The sequence below is a fragment of the Terrapene carolina genome, unplaced genomic scaffold (genome assembly GCF_002925995.2).
Source record: "Terrapene carolina triunguis isolate 2854851 unplaced genomic scaffold, T_m_triunguis-2.0 Scaffold613, whole genome shotgun sequence".
In the NCBI taxonomy this organism is placed as follows: Eukaryota; Metazoa; Chordata; order Testudines; family Emydidae; genus Terrapene; species Terrapene triunguis.
In genome coordinates this window covers 752,855-776,043 of record NW_020664964.1, presented here as the reverse complement: position 1 = coordinate 776,043, position 23,189 = coordinate 752,855, and the positions used below count along the sequence as shown (strand labels likewise).

At 45.3% G+C, this 23,189-nt stretch overlaps 2 protein-coding genes across 2 annotated transcripts in view; both read left to right on the top strand.

Moving 5' to 3' along the window:
- The window catches only part of TMEFF1 (transmembrane protein with EGF like and two follistatin like domains 1), a 205,156-nt gene extending 187,360 nt beyond the window's left edge, over positions 1 to 17,796 (top strand). The window contains exons 8-10 of the mRNA XM_026659239.1: positions 1,463 to 1,586; positions 14,190 to 14,348; positions 16,634 to 17,796. Of these exons, the coding sequence (XP_026515024.1) occupies positions 1,463 to 1,586; positions 14,190 to 14,348; positions 16,634 to 16,718 (368 nt within the window). The 3' untranslated portion in view covers positions 16,719 to 17,796. The remainder of the gene's footprint in view (positions 1 to 1,462; positions 1,587 to 14,189; positions 14,349 to 16,633) is intronic.
- A 453-nt stretch (positions 17,797 to 18,249) lies between these two features.
- LOC112107753 (caveolae-associated protein 4) lies at positions 18,250 to 21,610 on the top strand. Its single transcript, XM_026659244.2, has 3 exons — positions 18,250 to 18,758; positions 20,306 to 20,474; positions 21,474 to 21,610. Exons 1-3 carry the CDS (start codon positions 18,351 to 18,353, stop codon positions 21,608 to 21,610), a joined length of 714 nt encoding a protein of 237 aa, XP_026515029.2. The 5' UTR covers positions 18,250 to 18,350.
- Positions 21,611 to 23,189: the final 1,579 nt, after the last annotated feature.

Below are 23,189 nucleotides of genomic sequence, written 5' to 3'. Positions count from 1 at the left end.
GGGTAGCCGTGTTAGTCTGTATCTACAAAAACAAGGAGGAGTCTGGTAGCACCTTAAAGACTAACAGATTTATTTGGGCATAAGCTTTCGTGGGTAAAAACCTCACTTCTTCTGATGCATAGCGTCTCTCTCTATAAGTGGTCTCGGTGCAACTAGAGAGGACAGAACACCACACCCAGGAGGTGTGGGGGTTACATACTTCCCCTAGCTGAAGAAGTGCGTCCCAAGCTTCAGAGACTTCCCAGTTGAAATCCCATACGAGCCCCCACTTGTAACACCGACAGACCCCGGTCGTCGGGATTGAACTGGGGACCTCTGGAGCTTAGTGCATGAGCCTCTACTGCCTGAGCTAAAAGCCAACGGCCTCTTAGCTAAGGCTGTAGAGCAGACTTCTTTAATTCTCTCTAAGTGGTCTCGGTGCCTCTAGGTGGGACAAAACTTCACACCCCGGAGGTGTGTGGGTTACACCTGCATCTGCTGCACCCTCTTTCTTTTCTGCACCTGAGTCATTTCTCCACCTTCATTCCCTGGCTTTGTCTATGTTGCCCACTCCTTTTCTCTTTCTCCTCTTCCCTCTGCCCTCTCTTTTGTCTTTTGGGTCTCTCCTCCTCTTTTGTTCTTATCTATCTCTCTCCTCCAGGTTCTTTATCACCCTATTTTCTCCTTCTTGGCCCTCTCTTCTTTCTATTATCACTTGTTAACTCCGGTCCTTTAGTTTTCTCTTGTAACCCTATCTTGCTTTTCTCCAGAGCTCTGTTAAGCCTTGTCTTCACTGCCACTTACAGCACTGAAACTTTCTTTGCTCAGGGGTATGAAAGACACAGCTTTCCCCAAGCCAAGTGCTCAATGTGGCTGTCTACCAACTGTTTGCCTAGATCCCACTGGCAGAACCTCAGCCCATCTCCTTTACAATATGTTGATTCTTTGGGTATGTCTACACTCCCCGCTGGATCGGCGGGCAGCGATCGATCCAGCGGGGGTTGATTTATCGTGTCTAGTCTAGACACGATAAATCGACCCCTGAGCGCTCTCCCGTCGACTCCTGTACTCCACCACCGCGAGAGGCGCAGGCAGAGTCCATGGGGGAGCGGCAGCAGTCGACTCACCGCAGTGAAGACACCACGGTGAGTAGCTCTAAGTATGTCAACTTCAGCTATGTTATTCATGTAGCTGAAGTTGCATAACTTAGATCGATCACCCCTGCAGTGTAGACCAGGCCTAAGTCAGGAAGGTTTTCTCCAGTTTAGTAAGCCCACAATAGCAGCAGATTTAGTTATCACTAAGGGGTAATTTTTCAGTGTTGAGTGAGTGTGCTGCTAAATTCCACAGGCTTCTGTGAAACTTGAGCTCTAAGCCACTGCTTTATTAATTCTTTGTCCTGTCACCACAGAAGTTTTTGGAAGGATGCTATATTTGTGTTTGTTTTGTATATTTACTAAATCTATTTGTGTATGTTTTCAAGATGCCAGTGATCAAAGAGAAGACATTTATATTGGAAACCACATACCTTGTTCAGAAAGCTTCAATGGTTACTGTATACATGGAAAATGCGAATTCATTTATTCCACTCAGAAGGCTTCCTGCCGGTAAGTCAGTGAATGAATAAGCAGCACAGATCCTATATGCATCTGAAAGTCACGCTGAAGTACTGTGTAAAGCTTAAACACAATGCATTTTATACACAGAATATTGAAAACATTGGTTTGTGATAATGTGCTGTAGGCTAGACTGTGGCATTGAAGCCACATCCATGCGTAGGGGGCAGTGCAGAGCTGCCCTACCCCAGTAGGAGCATGAGGGAGGTGGGGCTTGGAGGCAGGCACAGTCTCTTCTGGAGCTCATCAGTGCACACCTTAGGAAGGAATATATTGCTTCTCCCAGGGGACCAGCCCTGTTCTGCAGACCAGTGAACATAGCTGCCAAGCCTTCTGTCACTCTGTGTCACATTTTATAGAAATGATTTAATTAGGTAATTTGCACAAATTTATAAACTTACCAGCAACCCACCCTGCCCCAAGCAGCAGTCAGGGCAGGACATGGAGCTGCACAAAACTTGGTTGCTGTGTCTAGGTGCTTGATAGATGGGGGGATTCTGGAGGGTGACTGGGGAGGTAGTTCATTGGGTGGTAGCATCTAAGCTGGAGATAGGTGAGAGCTGAGGCAGTTGTGGATAAGTGAATACTTGGAGTTTGTGATGGAGAAGCCTATGACCTAAATTTTCCCTTTCTCAATTCCATCCCATTATCCCTAGTTTTGACACACACATCCCCATGCCTCTCCTGGTATCATCCTAACTTGATGATTCCCAAATAATGGCCCATGAACTGCCAGTGGTCCACAGTGTTGGTGGATTGCCGGGAGCTGGTTGGTCACATGATGCTGGTGCCTCATTTTCAGCTGCTAAATCCCATTAAAAAGAACCTACAAATACAATATTTTCCTTTTATTACTTTCCTGTTTAAGCAATTGCTGTAGTTTGCCACAAGGATGTTGTTTTGTCATAAATGGAGGTGGGAGGAAGTGTTCATGACACAATCTGATAAGATGACAAGGTGGGTGAGGTCATATCTTTTATTGGATCCACTTCTGTTGGTGAGAGAGACAAGCTTACAAGCTACAGAGACTTGAAGGAGAGCTCTGTTTGGCTCAAAAGCTTGTCTCTCTCACCAGCAGAAGTGAATCCAATAAAAGATATGACCTCACCCACCTTGTCTCTGTAATATCCTGGGACCAACACGGCTACAACTACACGGTATACAGTCTGTTAAGATGTCCACAGTACAAAAGCTTGACAACTCCTGCCCTTAATAATTCTTCTCCTTCCTTGGAGTTTGCATTCTTCAAATACTTGTAGTAGTTTTTACATCACTTTTTAATCAACACTTAAACCAAGTTCTGTAAGTGCTGGTCCCTATGTATATTCCACACATGCACACCATCTGCCTGAGTCTGGAAATTCTAACCAGCAGTGTCCATTCGCCCACACATGTGCTGTCGTTCTCCTCATGCTCCAGACTGAGGGCACAAAAGGCAGTGCAGGCTGATGCCCCTCCAGTTCCTTCTTCCCGCTGCATGGCCTGAGTCAGAATCCCTGTGTTCACAGATTTCTCCAGTTTTTATCCTTAGTGCATGCATTTTATCCTGTACATATATTTGTAAATAGTTTTTATATTAGTATAGTTAGTTAGTGTAGCTAGTTCTTTCCCATTATTAGGGACTCCCGCCCCATGGTCTGGGACTATGCCCAGAGTTCACGAGTTCAAGAACCGTGTTTCCTGCCCTTGCTCCGACCTTCTCTGTGAGGTGACTATCACCAACGCTGTCTCTACTGCATATCACTTCAAAGTGCAGCATTTGTCACTCGTTTCCACCATGAGCATGCAAAGCTCATGAGCTTTGATTAAGGAAACACCTTAGGGAGAAGGCTGTGAGGCCTCACTCTGATCTCGGCCAGGGAGACCCCCTCCCGTACATCGTCACCATCAGACGAGCAGCACCCCTCTGAGCACAAGCTTAGAAGCAGAGCCTACAACTGCTAAGACAAGGAATCTTCTTCCTGGGCTTCCCTTGACAGTATGGGGCACTTTGGTGGTTGTAAGGACAGAACCCTGTTCAGATTTGCCCATAAAAGAAGGGATCCCTCCCTGAGCCTGTCCAGACCGGTGAGCCTTTACACATGGATCCTATGGGTCCAGGACTGTTAAAGACCCCCACCCGGAAGGGTAAAGTGTTCAGGGGGAAAAAAGGATCTGTCAGTATCATTGGTGGTGCCAGCTCCAAAACACAAGGACCGACATCTGCTGGCTCTGTCCAGAAGTGCTGGCCCTGATTCTTTCTCGGTACCAGCCAGCAACAACTTCCCAAGACACATTGGTCCTGACCGTCGGAACACGGGAGGATATTTTCCTCCCTTACTTTCAGTCTCCCCTCCTCTTCTGCCCAGTCCTCTTGAGAGACATTTCCACATTGGAGGATGAAACTGCATCAATGACACAAGAACTATCCCCTCTCCAACCCTTGGGGCACAAGCATCCACCCTCTGGTGCCATTGGCCCCAGCAATGGAGACAGAGGAGTTCTTAGACTTGGATGAGTTGGACACCCCTGGCCAGTTCATCATCTCATAGAGAGCTGAGTCCTGAGAGACAGTTGAAGATCCTCCCAGATATGACATCCCTGGGACTGCTGGGACCTGATGCTGTGGAGTCACCCTCACCCACTCGATCCCTCTGTTTGGCCTTATTGGGGCTATTGGGACCCCTGTGGCAGACAGCCTGGATTTGCCCATGAGTCATAGCACACCTCTCCTACCCAGCACCCACCAGATCCATTGACCTACAAGGAGGAGGACATAGACCCAGATCTGCAGGTACTGACAGGAATCTCATCCTCGTCTCTAGATCAGTGGTCTCCAACCTTTTTATGCACAAGATCACTCCTGGCAAGTCTCTGCGGCGCCCGGGGGAGGAGGGGGGCAGCGGGTCTTTGTACGCTCCCCACATCCGCAAGCGCTGCCCCCACAGCTCCTATTGGCTGGAAACCAGTGAATTGGAGCTGCAGGGTCGGTGCTGGGGGCGGGTGCAATGCGCGGAGGCGCCCCAACTCCCAGTGGCTGCAGAGATGTGCCAGCAGCCAGCCGCTTCTGGGAGCGGTGTGGGGCCAGGGCAGACAGGCAGCCTGCCTGAGCCCCACTGCACTGCCGGACTTTTAGCGGCCGGAGATCGCAGTCGACTGGCAGAGGCTCCAGGATTGACCAGTCAATCGCAATCAACCGGTTGGTGACCACTGCTCTAGACGAAACCATGGCTTCATCTTCACCATCTCTTCTGGACACCTATATGCTGTCTGGTTCTCCTTCAGAGAATTGCCAATGACCTCCAAATACCACTGGAGGAGGATACCCCTGGAGGAGGTCCAGGACTCTCAACACCAGCTCCTGGATATTATGCAACCTACAGGTTCAAGCAAGGTGGCGCTGGTGGTTAATGAGGTCATGATGGAGCCAGCAAGATTGGTCTGGCACACCTCAGCCTCCTGTGCTCCCCACACCTAAGAGGGCTGAGAAATGTTATGTTGTTCCTGCCTAATGGGCTGAATTTCTTTTCTCCCACTCAGTGCCCAATTTCCTGGTTGTACAGGCACAAAGAGAGCAAGATTGTAGCATCTCAAGACCACCCCAGCTGACAATGGCTCAAAGAAGTTGGACCTTTGGGAAAGAAAGGCCTTTTCTTCTATGAGCCTACAGTTCCATATTGCAAAGTATTGGGCCTTGTTAGGAGAATATGATTTTAACGATTACTCCAGGCTGGCCGACTTTTAGGGCAAGTTTCCCCCTGAGAATGGAGCCCATTTTCAGTCCTTCATAGAAGAAGGCAAGTTAGTAGCAAAGAATTTCCTTCAAGCTGTAGTGGACAAAGCAGACATGCATCCAGAGGCTTGGCGACTGGCATAGTGATGAGGCGTGAGTCTTAGCTTCACTCCTCGGGACTCCCCAGGAAGATCCAGAACACCATGCAGGACCTGCCTTTTTATGAGTCGAATTTCAACAAGAAATCAGATGAGTCCCTGCACTTGTTGAGAGACTCCAGGTCAACTCTATGGTCTCTGGGAATTTACACCTTGGCCCAAGGAAAAAACATCAGAGGCAGGTGTATAAGCCAAGCCCTGCTTCCCCCCCCCCACCCCGAGTTTTTCCCATCAACATCCAGCCAAGCCCCTGAGTAAACAATAGAGAATTCAGATGTCTCATTTTTTCAGGCCCCCGCTACCACAACTTCTACCCATTCCCAGCTACCCACTAAAGGCTACTTTTGATGCCTTCGTCAAGATCTGCCCACCACTGTTGATACCAGCCACCTCTACCTTCCCCATTATCTTTGGGGGCTGCCTCTCCCTTTGCACTCACAGACAGTTGGGTTTTAGAAATTATCCATCAAGTGTACTCTGTAGAGTTTCCCTCCCTTCTCACAAACTCTCATTCTGGTCTCCCTTCAGAGAGAACTCTCATGAGGGGTGATCCTCCAACAGAAGGTGGACTCCCTCCTCCTACAAGAGGCAATAGAACAAGTGCCACCTCAGTATCAAGGGAGGGGTTCTATACCCTTTATTGCTTTGTCCCACAAAAATTTGAATGGTGGAGACCCATTCTTGACCTTCGACAACTTAACTTCATTATTCAAAAGTCAAAATTCAGGATGGTTATGCTAGCATCAATAATCCCTTCCCTACAGGAAGGGATGTAGTTCACGGCTTGCAACATGGACACGTATTTCCATGTAGATATTAATCCATCCCAGAGAAACTTTGTTTGGTTTCTAGTGGGTCAGGAACATTTCCAGTTCAGAGTCCTTCCCTTTGGACTAGCAACAGCACCCAGAGTATTCACGGAGGTCTTCTCTGTGTTTGCAGCCCAATATCTTGACGATTGGCTCCTAGTATATTGCTCCAGCAAAGATGTCAGGTCAGCGACTATGTTCCTGCTGCATCTTCTAGCAGCACTCAGTGTCTGAATAAACAAAGAAAAGTCTGTTTTAACACCCACACAGATGATGAACTTTATCGGAGTGACACTGGACTCCATTGCAACAAGAGCTTTCCTCCCCATGGAAAGATTTCAGTTAATGAGCAATCTCGCAGCTGATTACTCACAGACGAAGAACTATGGTCAGGATGTGCCTTTTTTTTTCCAGGCCACATGGCCTCATGCACTTATGTGGCACCATTTGCCAGGCTTCACCTACGCTGCCCACAGGCCTGGCTCTGGTTGGTCTACTCACCAGACCAGGATCACATCAACACCAGAGTGACTGTTCCCACCGGGGTCAGCACCTCTCTTACCAGGAGGTTGAACCCGGATAGAGTGAGAGTTGGTGTCCCCTTTGTCACTCCCACTCTCAGCATCATCATCATAACACACACATCCCTTATGAGGGGGTGCTCGCCTGAACAGCCACACTGTACAAGGTGCCTGGACCCCCTGGGAGGCCAGATTGCACATCCATCTACTGGAACTGAGAGCAGTCCACCTGGCATGCAGGGGTTTTCTCCCGCTCATTCATTCTTTTCATGTCCAAGTAATGTCAGACAACATCACCATGGTCTTTTACTTAAACAGGGTAGAGCAAGATGTCTTCTCCTTTTCCTAGAAGCAGTCAAGCCTTGGAACTGGTGCATCACAAACCACATCACTGTCCCAGCCACATACCTTCCAGGTGCCCCAAACGCCCTAGAAGATAGCCTGAGCAGACACTTCTCTGCAGACCATGCGTGGGAGATACTCAGCTCTATCCTGAGCTAGATATTCGTTCAGTGGGGAACAGCTTAATGGGATCTCTTCACGTCCCAAATGAACAGGCAGCTTCCCTTGTACTCAGAGGTGCTGGAACAATTTTTATAGAGGGGGTGCTGAGAGCCATTGAACCAAACTGTAAACCCTGTATATAATGGAAACCACTTCAAGCCAGAGGGTGCGGCAGCACCCCCAGCAGCCCTAGTTCCAGCACCTATGCTTGTACTTCTCCAGAGGAGCTATAGGTCACAGTTCCCAGGACCATGCTCTCCTGTTGTCATGGACAGACAAGCTCAGATATGCCTTTCCTCCCATTCCCCTGTTAACACAGGTCTTGAGAAACATCTGTCAGGACAGAGCCAGAGTCATTCTCCTTGCTCCCAACTGGCCCAGACTGTTTTGGTTCCCGGAGCTCCTGAGAATGTCAGTCCATCCCCTTGTTAGGATCTGCCCCTTCTCAGATCTCCTTACTCAGGAAGGGGGCAGAGTCAGACACCCCGATCCAGACCCTCTCCCCCTCATGGCTTGGTGTTTGTATGGGCATCAGAACTAGAACACTCTTGCTTGGCACCTGTCCAAGCAATTCTTACTCAAAGTAGGAAGGACTCAACCTGCTACCTAGCTAAACAGAAACACTTCTCTGCCTAGACTCAGCATAAATAGCCTCCGCCAACTTCTGCATTTTAGATTATTTCTAGGGCTGTCAAGTGATTAAAAAAATTAATCGCAATTAATCGCACTGTTAAACAACAATAGAATACCATTTATAAATATTTTTGGATGTTTTCTACATTTTCAAATATATTGATTTCAATTACAACACTGAATACAAAGTGCTCACTCTATATTTATTTTTATTACAAGTATTTGCACTGTAAAAAAACAAAAGAAATAGTATTTTTCAATTCACCTAATACATGTACTTTAGTGCAATCTCATTATCATGAAAGTTGAACTTACAAACGTAGAATTATGTACAAAAAACTGCATTCAAAAATAAAACAATGTAAAATTTTAGAGCCTGGAAAGCCACTCAGTCCTACTTCTTGTTCAGCCAGTCGCTCAGACAAACAAGTTTGTTTACATTTGCACGAGATAATGCTGCCCGCTTTTGTTTACAATGTCACCTGAAAGCGAGAACAGGCATTTGCATGGCACTGTTGTAGCCAGTGTCGCAAGATATTTACATGCCAGATGCGCTAAAGATTCATATGTCCCTTCATGCTTCAACCACCATTCCAGGGGACATGCATCCATGCCGATGACGGATTCTGCTCGATAAGAATCTAAAGCAGCGCGGACTAATGCATGTTCATTTTCATTATCTGAGTCAGATGCCTCCAACCGAAGGTTGATTTTCTTTTTTGTTGGTTTGGGTTCTGTAGTTTCCGCAATGGAGTGTTGCTCTTTTAAGATTTCTGAAAGCATGTGCCACACCTCATCCCTCTCAGATTTTGGAAGGTACTTCAGATTCTTAAACCTTGAGTCAAGTGCTGTAGTTATCTTTAGAAATCTCACGTTGGTACCTTCTTTGCATTTTGTCAAATCTGCAGTGAAAGGGTTCTTAAAATGAATAACATGTGCTGGGTCATCATCCGAGACTGCTATAACATGAAATATATGGCAGAATGCAGGTAAAACAGAGCAGGGGACATACAATTCTCCCCCAAGAAGTTCAGTCACAAATTTAATTAATGCATTATTTTTTAAATGAGCATCATCTACATGGAAGCATGTCCTCTCGAATGGTGGCCGAAGCATGAAGAGGCATACAATAGTGGACATATGCAGAGTGGCTACCCGGAGTTCCATTCACAAAACATTACCCACTAGAATCATAGACTATCAGGGTTGGAAGGGACCTCAGGAGGTCATCTAGTCCAACCCCCTGCTCAAAGCAGGACCAATCCCCAGATAGATTTTCGCCCCAGATGGCCCCCTCAAGGATTAAACTCACAACCCTGGGTTTAGCAGGCCAATGCTCAACCACTGAACTATCCAGGCCTCTACTAGAGATGCAACAGCAGGAAGTACAGGACTTCAAGCATCTTTCCTGCCAGCATCCTCAAATCCACCTCCAGTCTGAATACTACTTGTCAATCACCCACATGTGGAATATACTTAGAGACCAGCACTCAAAGAAGAAATGGAGGTTACTTATCTGTAACTGAAAGTTGTTCAAGATGTGTGGTCCCTATCACAGGGGCCAGCTTTTTCCTTTGCCCGGGGGTGCTCAATCCCCACTGAACCCCAGGCCCTGCCCCCACTCCACCCCTTCTCCCAAGCCTCCACCCCCACCCTGCCTCTTCCTGCTCCCTCTCCACCCCTGCCCTGCCTCTTCCTGCCCTGTTCCGTCCCCACTCCTCCCTCTCCCTCCCAGCATCTCCTGCACACCGCAGAACAGTTGATCGCGGTGGGCGGGAGGCACTGGGAGGGCGGGGGAGGAGTTGATTGGTGGGGCCACTGGTGGACGGGAGGTGCTGCAGGAGATTGGGGGAAGCTAGCTGCCAGTGGGTACTAAGCACCCACTAATGCGCCTATGATCCCTATCTTTATTCCACTACCTGCCCTCTGTCCCCCCTGCTTTGGATCCTACTGGATTTGCAGTAAGAACTGGAGGGGCATCAGCCACGCTGCCTCTTATGTCCTCGGTCTGGAGCAGAAGGAGAACTACTGTGCATGTGTGGGGCACTGCTTGTTAGAAGTTCTCTCTCAGGCACATGGCATGTATACACACCCATATGTGGCATACAGATAGGGACCAGACATCTTGAAGAACTTCCAGTTACAGGTAACTAATCTCCATTTATACTCCATTTATATATTGATCTCTTTTAATTTTTTCTTATAAATCAATCCCTCATGTGACCTGGTCATTATCTGTTACTCTTGTCAAAACTCCCTCTAGTTTGTCAATATTTTACTTTTAACCGTTTGTTTTTTTATTTTATGCAATAGTAAATATTATTTTATAAAAAAAAGTAAACTGGATCCATTGTCTGCTCAGTATACTATGGCAACTCAGTATACTACTGAAACTTGAAATTACACATTTCCAAAAATCTGTGAACTTTCCACTTTATTTCTTTAGTTTCCAAGTAAAATTAATCCTATTTCTTCTAAAGTAAGAAGTCATTGAGGAGTGTATTTAAAGAAAAACGGCCACCTTTCTTTTGTGGATGGTGATGGTCTAGTTGTCATGAGCAAACATCATTAAAGAATTTTTATCCTGAGTATATGGGCCCTGGTGGTATTTTCAGACTAGTGATATATGGTTCTGTAGCTTTCTGTAGCTCGTTGCTTTACTTTTCTTCCAAAAGATCACTTGTAGAGCTGCTAGAGTTCAACATATTTCCTACCTTGATCCTTGAAAGTGCTATAGTAGCCCAGGAGGGAGTGGAGGGCCCCCTCACGAGCCAGCATGGCTGGGAACACAGCCTTTTACAAATCATTATTTTCCTTTTCATCTGACCTTTTTCCTCATTACTGGGACACAATAACCTTTTCATTTTATGTTCATCCTCTTTAGCGAGTGTGTCAGACTCTCTCTTCCTTTAGCAGGGATCAAGCTGCCATTTGCAGCAGCAGAGCTCTCACAACATACCCCGGCTCATTTATGGCAAATTTGTTATGCCCCCGTCTTATTTTTCTTGTAATGAAGTGTCCAGAATTGAGTGAAATATCGGGCTGGATTGGAGCCTGGATTAGCATGCTCTCCATCCCATCCTCCTCGTCAGAGAATCTCAAATTCTACCTCACACAAGTGGGTGTGTAGTGATGGCAAATGGTCTCCTGGCGCATTGGGCAGTCTACACAGCGGCTAGGCATGATTGCAGACTCTAATGGCCTGCAGGTGCCTGGTACCCCAATGGGTGTGGACGGAGAGAGGACTATGACGTCATGCCCTACTCACCAGCCAGTGGAGCTGTCCGATCACGTGAGGGGTATTCAGTTGCACCCCATCAAGTGATTTACCGGTGGTCATGCTGTCTCTGCACAGCTAGTGGCTCTAGGTTGCCTCCAGGTGCTTGCCCTGGGACCATGCAGCTTTGCATCACCCCCAGTGTAGGGCTGTGCCAACAACACGCAGCTGAGCCTTTTGCTTGTTGTCTGAATAAAGAAATACATTAATTTAATTTGGCATAATTTTATTTTGATAAACCCATGTTGCCTACTATTTATCATCTTATTTTCCAGTAAGTGCTTATAAAATGGACTGCTTTACTAGTTTACCAGGTAATTAGAGGTCTGGTCTATAATACTTCATCCCCTCACCTGCCAATTCCATTCTTGACCTCAGTATTTTCTTTGCCTTATTCCAGGCCTCCGGGATCTCTCTTGCCCTGCAGGAGTTCTCAAAAATAATTTCCAACCATTTCAGAAGTTCTGAGAATGTCTTTAGCATTCCAGGGTGACATTCACTGAACTGTAATGATTTGAATATTTTCAGATTATCTGGATATTCTTTAACCTCTTCTTTCTTGATTGTGCTTTATAGAATGGTTCTTACATTAAGCCTACTATGGCTACTATCTTCTTTAAAGAAGACAAAAGCAAAGTAGGGAATAACGAATTAGCGTTCTGTCTGTCACCTGTTCTTTTCCTTTCTTCCTACTAGGTAATGCACAAACAGGTTCCTTTGTCATTTCCTTCCTTCTTATAAATGTACATACATTTATCTTGGTTCCTTTCCCATCCACTGTTAATGATATCTAGCGTAATGTTGTGCCTTTTTCTTAATGACGCTGCTTTTACTGGTACTTATCCAATCTGTGAGCCAATGTCTCCTGCAGAAAGCCCGTAGATGAGGAGCGTGTATTCACAAGAATACATGGGTTTCATAGCACTGAAAATCCAGGGCATTTTCCCTGCATGCCTGTGGAAAAAGTTTTGTGCTTCCCCAAATGTAACTAATTCCTGTCCTCCATCGTCACCTCACCAAGCACAGGGATGGATTTGGAGGTGAGTTGGAGTGATTCTTTGTGATACACCCAAGCATAACTGACTTTGTTTATATCAGGGGTGTTGTGTGTGTGTTTGTGTGTGTGTGCGTGTGCGTGCATGTATCTTTAATTCCTCTCCAGCCTGCTGCTACAAAAGTGGAGGCCAATTGCTTGTTGAATTCAACACTACTGATATGTTTAACATCAGTTCATTTTCAAGGCTAACTTCACAAGGAAAATGAGCAACACATTTACATTTTAATGTTAAAGCTGAGATTTTTTCTGTTTGTAGTCCCCCCCCACAAGTCAGAGGTGAGGCTGCTGGTCTAGCTCTGGCTGCATGGAGAGATATGGGGTAGGGCCTGTTAACTATGTAGAATCCACAGGAGATGCTGGCTCCATTAATCCTGGGTATTCAATGTGGTGCTTTCCGCTGTGTGCTCTTCAGCCTCTCTCCCCTCGGCAGCATGGCTCAGTCAGGAATGTGCTCTCATTGTCTTCTTCTCTAGGGCTGTGCCCTGCATGGATTGAAAATTTGTGTTGCTCTGAGCAGTACAAACATCCACTGAATTTGCTTTTGAGAAATCGGCTGGTTTGCTTGGGGAGGATGCTGTTTAGAGAAAAGTGCTCCTGCTCTGCCTCCTACCAGTCTGTTCACACCCCTCCCAAATTTCCAGGGACTCCCTCAGGAGCACTGCTCACTTGTTTGAGGGGAAGCGAGGCAGCATGCTGTGTAGGCCAAGTCTGTACTGCTTCCCACCTTCCAGTCAGGTTCTGATGGGATGCTCTGTCCTGCCTGGACATTGACTAGTGCTTGTTACTGCACTAATCTTCCTGCAATGGCTTTTGGGGGGGTGCCTGGTGCGGTCCTAGAATCATCTGACTTGTGAGCCAGGACTGTTCTCAGCCTTCCTGACCTTTCTGTACAGTCTTCTGGGGAACTAGCCTGGCCTTTGTCTAGCATCTGCAGCCTGGAGTTCTGGCCTACTGGGCGTTTGGTGAGTCCAGGCTCAGAGCTGGCTGGGGGGAGAGCATTGGGGCAGGTTTGGGCTGGAACCCAACCATCCCGATAAAACAGGTGGTGTTGTTGGTGCCAGTCCTTACACAAAGGCCTTGCAGAGTTCCGTTCCTGTAACTGACACAAACCAAACTCTACACAGTTTGCTCAGCTCTGATAGGCATATTATATTTGTGTGTATATATATATATATGTATATACACACACACACTTCTTCCATAGTATCATCATCTATTTTTCTCCATTGTTCCTCATCATTGTCTTTTGATTTGTGTCATATATTCCTGTTTTGTTCCGTGCACCTTGCTCCCTGACTGAGTTTTCTGGAGGTCCTCTGCCCACTTGTTTTATCACATCTGTTTATTGTTCCCTAACTTAGGCCCCAGTTCAACAAGGTACTTAAGCATGTGCTTAACTTTAAGCACATGAGCTGTCCCACTGAAATCACATTCTTAAAATCTATGCTTACTTCCTTTGCTGAACTGAGACCACAGGGCTCAGGGAGCCTTACTAGGCAAAATTAGTTGTACTCGATGAAAGTGGAGGACATCCACTCTGTGCCTCCCTCTCTCCACAAAAGGAAGATCTGTGCTGTAAAACCTTGCACTCTCCTCAGCCTCCCCTCGGCCTGGGTGACAGCTACAGTCCTGCTTGCTTCATTCATTTTCAGAACTGGCTGAATCTCAGAGGAAATCCCTTGTGCTGTTCTTGCCTTCAAACCTTATCTGAGGTCACGGAAGTAGCAGCGCAGACAGTGACAAGTGGGTTTCTCTCCTGCTGTCTCTATACTATCCTCCATCCTTTACATTATGTCCCAATTTTTGAAGTTTTCATCGATTACTAGGCTTTTTGCCTGTCCCTCAGATTACTATTTTATCTGCAGAATGATTTGCATATTGATAAGACTCAATATTCCATGAAATATTCCTTGTGTCTTTCAGATGTGAATCAGGATATACTGGACAGCACTGTGAAAAGACAGACTTTAGTATTCTTTATGTTGTACCAAGCAGACAAAAGCTGACACATGTCCTTATTGCAGCAATAATTGGAGCGGTACAGATTGCCATTATAGTTGCAATTGTCATGTGCATAACAAGGTAGGTAATTATAAAAGCAATATAACACCACACATTTTTATGTATGTGTGATTATTTATTATAAATGTATTTAGGAACTTGACTGTCCCAAAGCTCTATGTGCGTAACACACGTTCTAAAAAATACAGTGATCAAATATAGAATGATTAATGTGTCCAGGCTGGTTACATGATGCCTCTGTATTTATCACAAAATCTAAATCAGTCAGGACAATAAACTACCCCTTCCCACACAAATCACCGCTAGCCGCTCCATTCCCCTCCACCAATCCTGTGCCAAAAGCTGAGGAGAAAATATGAGCTTTACAGTAGATTCCAAACATTAGCAAATTGGTTAGACCAGTGGTTCTCAAACTGTGGGTCGGGACCCCAAAGTGGGTTGCGACCCCGTTTTAATGGGGTCACCAGGGCTGGCATTAGACTTGCTGGGGCCCGGGACCAAAGCCTGAGCCCCACCATGCAGGGCCGAAGCCCAAGGGCTTCAGTCCTGGGCAACGGGCTCAGGTTACATGCCCCCTGCCTGGGCATAGGCACCGACTCAATGGGTGCTCCGAGGCTGGAGCACCCACTGGGAAAAATTGGTGGGTGCTCTGCACCCTCCGGCAGCTCCCCGCCCCACTCCCCCACCCCAGCTCACCTCCGCCTCCGCTCCGCCTCCACCTCCTCCCCTGAGCGCGCCGCGTCCCTGCTTGTCCCCCCTTGCTCCCAGCACTTGCCGCCGCGAAACAGCTGTTTCGCACGGCAAGCGCTGGGAGGGAGGAGGGAGGAGAGGGAACGTGGCGCGCTTGGGGGAAGAGGTGGGGCCAGGATTTGGGGAAAGGGTTGGAATGGGGGCAGGGCAGGGCTGAGGGCGAGCACCCACCGGCGCCCGGAAAAGTTGGCGCCTATGTGCCTGGGGCTGAAGCCCTTGGGCTTTGCCCCCCCCTTCCCCGCCTGGGCTAGTGGGCCTCGGGCTTTGGCTTTGCCCCCCACTCTCTCCTAGGACAATGGTGCTCGGGCGGGCTCAGGCTTCAGTCCCCCTTCCTGGAGTCGTGTAGTAATTTTTGTTGTCAGAAGGGGCTCGTGGTGCAGTGAAGTTTGAGAACCCCTGGGTTAGACCAAAGTGGGAGATACTTCCAGAGTAGAAGCTACCTCATGAAAAACACCATGGCCCCTTCCCTCCACCAGAGGATATGTGGGTTCAGGCCCCTCCACTGATCATAAATGCGGTGCTGTCATATGGAGAAAGGTGCATCCCTCAGGTACCCAGCTGCTTAACCATTTAGGACTTTATTGGTTAAAGCCAACACCTTAAACTCCACCTAGAAATGAATGTGCAGCTAGTGCTGTCTGTAGAGCGCCCGTGCAATGTGCTGTCCCTGTTAAGCTCCTCTTAGGAAATGAGCAGCTGAATTTTGCACTCTGTTAAGTTTCCAAGATATCTTAAGAGATAGCCCTGTGGGAACATGAGTTGACAAAGGCACAGATAACTGTAGTGAAGTCCAGATCCTCTTCTCGTCAAGGGCCTGACCTCATAAGGCACTGAGCACTTTGGCCCCGATCTAACAAAGCTCTTAAGCATGTACTCACCTTTAAATACGTGAGGAGTTCCAGTGAAGTCAGTGGGGTTAATCACATGCTTAAATATTGTGTAGGATCAAGGCCAGAGTGCTTTCAACACCAAATTCACATGAAAGGCATCTCTCCTGACAACAGCTGCTACCACAGTAGCCTGGGATCTCATAGACCCTCCAAAGTGCCAACCCATAGATGCCAACTTTTCCGGGCGCCGGTCGGTGCTTGGCCCCTCCCCCGCCCCGACTCCACCCCTGCCCCACCCCCATTCCAATTCTTTCCCCAAATCCTGGCCCCGCCTCTTCCCCCTAGCACGCCGCGTTCCCTCACCTTCCCCCTTCCTCCCAGCGCTTGCCACACGAAACAGCTGTTTCGCAGCGGCAAGCACTGGGAGCAAGGGGGGACAAGCAGGGACACGGCGTGTGCAGGGGAGGAGGTGGAGGCGGAGCGGAGGCAGAGGTGAGCTGGGGCAGGGGGGCAGGGAGCTGCCGGTGGGTGCAGAGCACCCACCAATTTTTCCCCGTGGGTGCTCCAGCACCGGAGCACCCACAGAGTCGGCACCTATGTGCCAAACTACCAAAGCACCGGTGCACTTCCCCAGTCAGTGATGCTGATAGACACTACACTGTTATTGAGATTTTTGGTTAAAAGAAGAAAGTAAAATCATGAATGCTGTTTTAAATATGTAGAATAAGATTAAAATACATTTTCTTCCTCTTTAAAAAAATACAGAAAATGCCCTAAAAACAACAGAGGACGTCGACAGAAGCAAAACCTAGGCCATTTTACTTCAGATACATCATCCAGGATGGTTTAACGTGATGATTTTTATACCTACATTGACCATGTGATGTACATTTTTATTATATCTTTTTTTAAAGAATGGAACTATTTATTTCAGAGGCCTTATTTTTGGACATTTTTAGTGTAGCACTGTTGGTCTGTTGTATTCTGAAAGCATCAGCTCTAACAGCTAAGGACTGTTTTAGTAATTTTCCTTTTATGTTTTTGAATACTGTAGTTCATTTTCTGTATCTGTATCACATGGTTATATAGTAGATTTGTGCTTTATTCATGGAATGTAATATTTTTGAGAACACAGACTTATTTCACCAATGGTTGTAGATAAAAAACAAAAATACCCAACAGTACCTAGCAAACAAGGCATGAACTAAAGGTAAAGATGTTTACAGCTTACTTTTCTTACGAAAAAACTAGGAGACACTGTGTTTAAATACCGTAGATATTTAAATGTTTTTGAAAGTTAGTAACTGATTTTTTAGACACTGCCTATCGCATGAACTGTGAAGCTGTGTACTGTGTGTAGTTGTAACATATTTATAAAATGTATTGGCTGGGTCTAAGCACTACCGTCTTCATAAATAATTCTGACACTTTATTTTTAAAAAGTAAAAATATAAATTTCATAATCCAGTAGAGCAAATGGCATAGTTCCAAAAGAAGTAGGTCTTGGTAGATTTTGTTATTGTAAAAATCTGTGTTTGAATAATCAAATTCACATGATTGGAATAAAGCCTACTTTATCGCTGTTAAAACTGCTTTAATACTTATTAAACTTTTTTTAAGACAATAGATGTTTTAACACCAACAAGACAGATTGTATAGTGTTTGTGATTTAAAAAAATAAAGTTAATTAATGACTAGTGCTCTTGTATAGAATATTTTCAAGAGCTAAATAAAGTCCATCCAAATTAGTCTGCTGGTTATAGTTATATTAATAGACTGTTAGTTGTTGTTTAAAAGATCCAGAGATAAAATGTGAGTAGGATGTGTTCAGCTGTTTAACATGTAGTTTAGGCTTTCAGAATTCTGCATGTAGGATTTAATAATTTGTTCAATAAAAAAATGCTTTCAACATTTGAACTGGAAAAGCATGTCACAATACAATGTTTTCACTATATTGCCTCTGCTTTAGTGTGTTTATTTGTTACTTGATTTCGTAGCCAGAGTGATTTGAAAACTGCTCCTTTTGGCTTAAATACACTCATGTTTACTTTTGAAAACTGTCTGAATTCCCCCAAAGGAAATCATTTCATTGAAATGAGAGCAACAGTAGATCTTAAATAAATATGCCAGTTGGCTCTCCTGCTTAATTAGTAAGTTGCTTAACTTTCCCAGATTAACACTAATAACTTCACTAGTACAGAAGTGTGACCCTTTAAATGTATGTTCCATTCCAGACATTGCTTCCTAATTTTAGAGGTTTCATATTGCAAAAAGTATCCAAATAATCATGGAGGGATAGTCTGTAGTTATAAATATTTGACCATTCTCCCGGGGTGGAGTTTCACACCCTGCTCTGAACATCTCTGAGGCCAGCTGTCAAGCTTCTTGCACAGGTGCCAGAATTGTTTCCCTGCGATTTGAACAGTCATCGTGGGGAGCATTTATACTTCAGTTCCTGTAAACCTGACTGAACACAGAGAAAATGGATCACCATGAAGTTACCTCGGAGGCTGACAAAATCCATCAAAATCGTCTCTCAAATGTCACAGAAGATGAAGAGCAAGATGCTGCATATACAATTGTGACAGTCCTAGATAAAGTGGCCAACATTGTACACAGTGTACAGGAGAGTCAGAAAAGAATAGAGGAGCGACACAGAGAAATGGAGAACGCTATCAAGACCATACAGATTGATATTTTAAAGCTTGCCCAGACTCATGGCAATACAGGCTATACTGTTAACAAGTTGCTTGAGAAAACCTGCAAAGTTAGTTCCCACATTAAAGAAGTGAGGGCACGTGTGGAAAAGCAGAGTGCTAATGTGCGAAAGGTTGAAGCAAAACAAGAGGAGATGCTGAGAAAAAACAAATTTCGGGTTGTAATATACCAGGTATGAATGCACTTTAATTTATTTTACCTTTGAAGTTTTGCCACATCCTTGATAGTTCCTGGGAAACACTAGTTGTTTAACAAATCAAAAGACAGGTAACACAGTCTTCCCAGTGTAGGAGTTGTGTTATAGGTTCTTTAAAATTGATTTCTGCCTCTCAGTGTCTTTCAACACGAACCCACTGATGGCAATTCACAGTCTATTATTAGTATCGGTTGGCTTTTCAGGCAGGAGTGTAAGATTAACTGCAGATCAGCAAGGACTATTTGTTGCCTATGTGAAAGGTAATATGAGGCAGGCACTGTAAATCTTGTCATGCTAGTCATGCCTGACAATCATCTGTTATTTTTTCACCATATTAGGTAGAAGTCCAAACAGTAAAACTATTTATGGAGGCTCCAGAATTTAGTCATTCCTTTAATGCTAATTTTCAAGTGTAGTGTATTATCAAGGTTTTTTGTAGCTGTGAAAAGCTTTTTCATGGTCTCAATTCATAGGAACGAATATTCAAAACTAAGTTCAGACCTGCACCCCCTTATCACACAAGCCGTCCTTTTGCATGTATCTCACTGAGTGCTTTGGAAATACATGACTAAGGAATACTAACATGAGCAAGGTTTTGCACGATCAAAAACAAATCATATATTTTTCTTACATTATGATTATTTTATAATGCTACTTGTTCTTGTAAATGAATAAATAGCCATTGTTCTTATTGTCTGAAAGCAAGTTGCTTGAAAATAAGTTTCTTGTCCATGGATCATACAAATACAAAAAAGTTAACCATGCTAGGGGAGTTACAAGGCTAGGCCACTTACTGGAAAATGCTGCAACACTAGGTGTTAATGACTTGATCCTGTGAAGTTCTAAGCATGCTCTGTCAAGCTGTCCTGCAGTGACACAGGAGCATGAGTACCAACCTCAGGGCAGACTGCTAGGAAGTGGAGCACAAACCCCAAATTCTGTACTTAGATTTCACCAACCAATTATCCAGTGTAAACTCCTCAGGCTCTCTAACAGCCATAACATAGAGTCACAGCCCATCCCTTTGGGAACTCCAGTCTGTCTTGTCACCCAGATGGGCGGACGTGTGATAGATGGTCCCTGACACCAAGTATCACAGCAATATTCAGGTTATTCCCAGTCCCAAAGAACCAGCCATTTACCCCAGGTCACGACAATGCTTGCAGCCAATCCTATAATAACCTCTCTACAGATTTATTATATAGGAGAAGGAAATAAGAGTTCCAATCTTAAATTTCAAAAAAGTAATAAAAGCTTCTATAATAAACAAGCTCTACATGTCCTTAGGGCCAACTCACGCGAAGCACTGGGGATCTTTTGCTTATGCCTAATGAGCCTTGCACCCTAGCGTCCAAGCAGCATAAAGATACAGTTCCTCTTTGTTAGGGTTTTTTTATTCCCTTCCCCCCCTGTGCTTTGAGATGCAAACTCAGCTAATGGGAAGGATTCACTTGCAAGACTCATCTCCATAGAGGGGAGAGTAAGCAACAAAGTCTTTTGTCCTCTTAAATGTTTCACTCTAGTCCATCTGGTGTCGATGGGCCTTCCTTGTCAAGCGGGACATAACTCCTGTTGGAGACCAGCATTTCACACTAGTTAATGGCTGTCTCTTGCCTGGTGATTTACAGTTACAGAGGCTTACAATGCAAACACGCAGCTATTACCTTGTAATGTGGGATACAGACATTATAAGTGAGATTAATGCCTGCAGCAACTCACAAGCATTCCATAAAGTCTAAACACATTCTTATCATTCTAATACCGATGTGAACAATACGAACACCCAGGTGAGCCAGACTGATTCCAGCGAGGTATTTGTCAGTGTTCAGTTGAGGCCTGGGGATCTGAGCCTGAGCTGGCACCTGGTCTGCTCGCATCACATGCTCGACTCCTCTAGAATTCAGTGGGAACTGAGGATGCTCAGCCCCTTACGAGGACCCTAAAAGTTTTGTTCGTGTCCATCATTTATCATGACGTATTCTTTAAAGTAGCAGTGAACACACACAAAGAACTTTTTTCATGTCCGTGATCGGGAGTATTCATCTGAGAAAAGTTACTCATGTGCATAAGTGTTTGTAGGCCGATTTAGCTTTTAAATTATTTGATTTCTAGTAAGAGGAGGTACTTACTACTTACTCTGGTTAGCAATGAAAGTGCTGGTGGAAACTGATGATAGCATAAAATCTTATCAAATACAGATAGTGGGTCAAATTCTTCTCTCATGCCTATGTGACCCAGTGACCCTGATGAGGCTGCACAGGTGAAAGTGAGGGCAAAATCTGGCCTAGTGTTTTTAATTTTTGCAAGCTGCGTTAATAGCGCTCACTCCGCACCATTATGGTAGATATGAATGTAGATATTCTTTGTTTTTCCTTGCAAGTAATCATATTGCTGGAGGAAATGAACATCTTTGAATCCTTTGTCCGTTGGTGGGGTGCTGCTCCATTGCTTCCACTCTTCCATAGTTGTTGTATGAGACATTTCAACATAGTCAATGTTCCGAAAATATTGGGGGGAGGGGGAGGAATGGCTAATTCAATACAAAAAACATGATGTTTATTTTTTCCCACAGACATGCTTGTTGTCATTTATTTTCACATAGTTCATGAAAAAGCCTGTGGAAGTGTCCGACCAGAGATTTACACAGAACCAGAAAAGACAACTGCTGCTACTTTTATTGTCTCTTCTTAGGAGACAAAGGAGACTTTGCTGAGAGCCTCCTTGCATCTGATTTTCTTGAACAGAATCAGCATCTTGAATTAGCCTCTTCACTCTTCATGTTCCCATCCCTGTTTAGATCAGCTACAGCAAGAGTGGATTCCTCTTAGCACGTATCTACGCTAAAAACGCTACAGTGACACAGCTGCAGGGCTGCAGCACTTCAGTGGAGACACTACTTATGCCAACAGGAGGGATTCTCCCATTGGTGTAGGTAATCCACTTCCCTGAGAGACGGTAGCTAGGTCAACGGAAGAATTCTGTCTACATAGGAACTTAAATTGGTTTAATTGCACCGCTCAGGTTGTGGATTTTTCACACCCCTGACCAATGTAGTTAAATCAATCTTTTCTAGTGTAGACCAGGCCTCAGTCCCATCCCCCACCCCCTCCCACACACACACTCATTAGCTAGTGGAAACTTCTTTTATCCCCTATCTGCTAATCCTCTTGGGATGCAACATTTAACACCTTGCTGGTGGGTGGTAATTGTCCCCATTCCAGGAGCATTAGAGCAGAGTAACCTGCTAGGAGTGTAGTGAAACTTTACACACTGTGCTGGTGCAAGTCACTTTGTACAGCAGTGCAGTGCTGCTACACCAGGGGCTTGGTCCAGTGCAACTACACTGATTTAGTGCAAACCCTCCCCTCCAACCCCCTGCCCCGCAAACCACCGCCAAGGCATTAATGGAGTGAAACGTCACTATAAGACAGTCCATTGACATGCACTAAAGCAATTTGGGACTTCCTCGCTACTGCACTGTATGCTAAATTGCATCATAACTGAGTTCATTATTGCGTTGGGATGTTGGAAGGGAAGCCTTCATCTACAGTGGAATTTTGCCTGAGCGGCATTAGGGATATTGTGAAGGACTGTGCGTAATGAGGGGAACGTGACTTACCTGTTTGGATCAATGAGTTTGTATTTCTGTAATGGCCTCTGTCAATCAGCACAGCAGGGTTCTTTTATAAAAGCAACACAGAGAAAATTGTCCCAGTTAATTTTTCTTAATTAATAGTTTTGATACAACAATTAATAGAGGCAGAAGCCAATCAGAGGATGCTGGCCTAGAAATGATTGTCCAAGAGCCCTTCATTCCTCACAAAAAAGAGTTGGACGAGCCCTTATGCTAAATGGAGTCCTAATGAGAATCTTTGACCATGCGAGTTAGGGAAGTGAGAACCAAGGGGTGGTTTACTAGACATTGTTAGAACTGGGGCTGAGAAGATAGTTGGGGGTTCAGTCTACAATAGGGTTAGCAAACTGCAGAGTGTAATTTGGCTCAGGTCAGTTGGAAGCAAAGCAGGTTCTCTTGCTGGCTTGACCTCAAACCATCCAATAAGAATTGAAACCTTCCAAACTCAACGCAAGTGGGTTTGAGGCTCAATGTGAATATTTTTCACTGTTCTAGAGATGATTAATTTTTAAGAAGGTCAGGTAATGGAGAGAGAGGCAGCCAGGTACCCCTGCCACCCAGACAGTTGTCATGGTTAAAGTCACAGTTTTAGTTCAAATTGGGGTACTATGTGTCCTGTTGGTACTGCAGTAGTATAGTTTGGAGGGACACAACTGTATAGGTAAGCAGTAGTCTCAGATAGGTTTGAGGAACAGCCCAGAGAAACTGATGTTTGTCTGCAGTAAAGTGGTCTTTGGCTATTTTAGTCATTCTGGGTAAATAATTAAAAGATG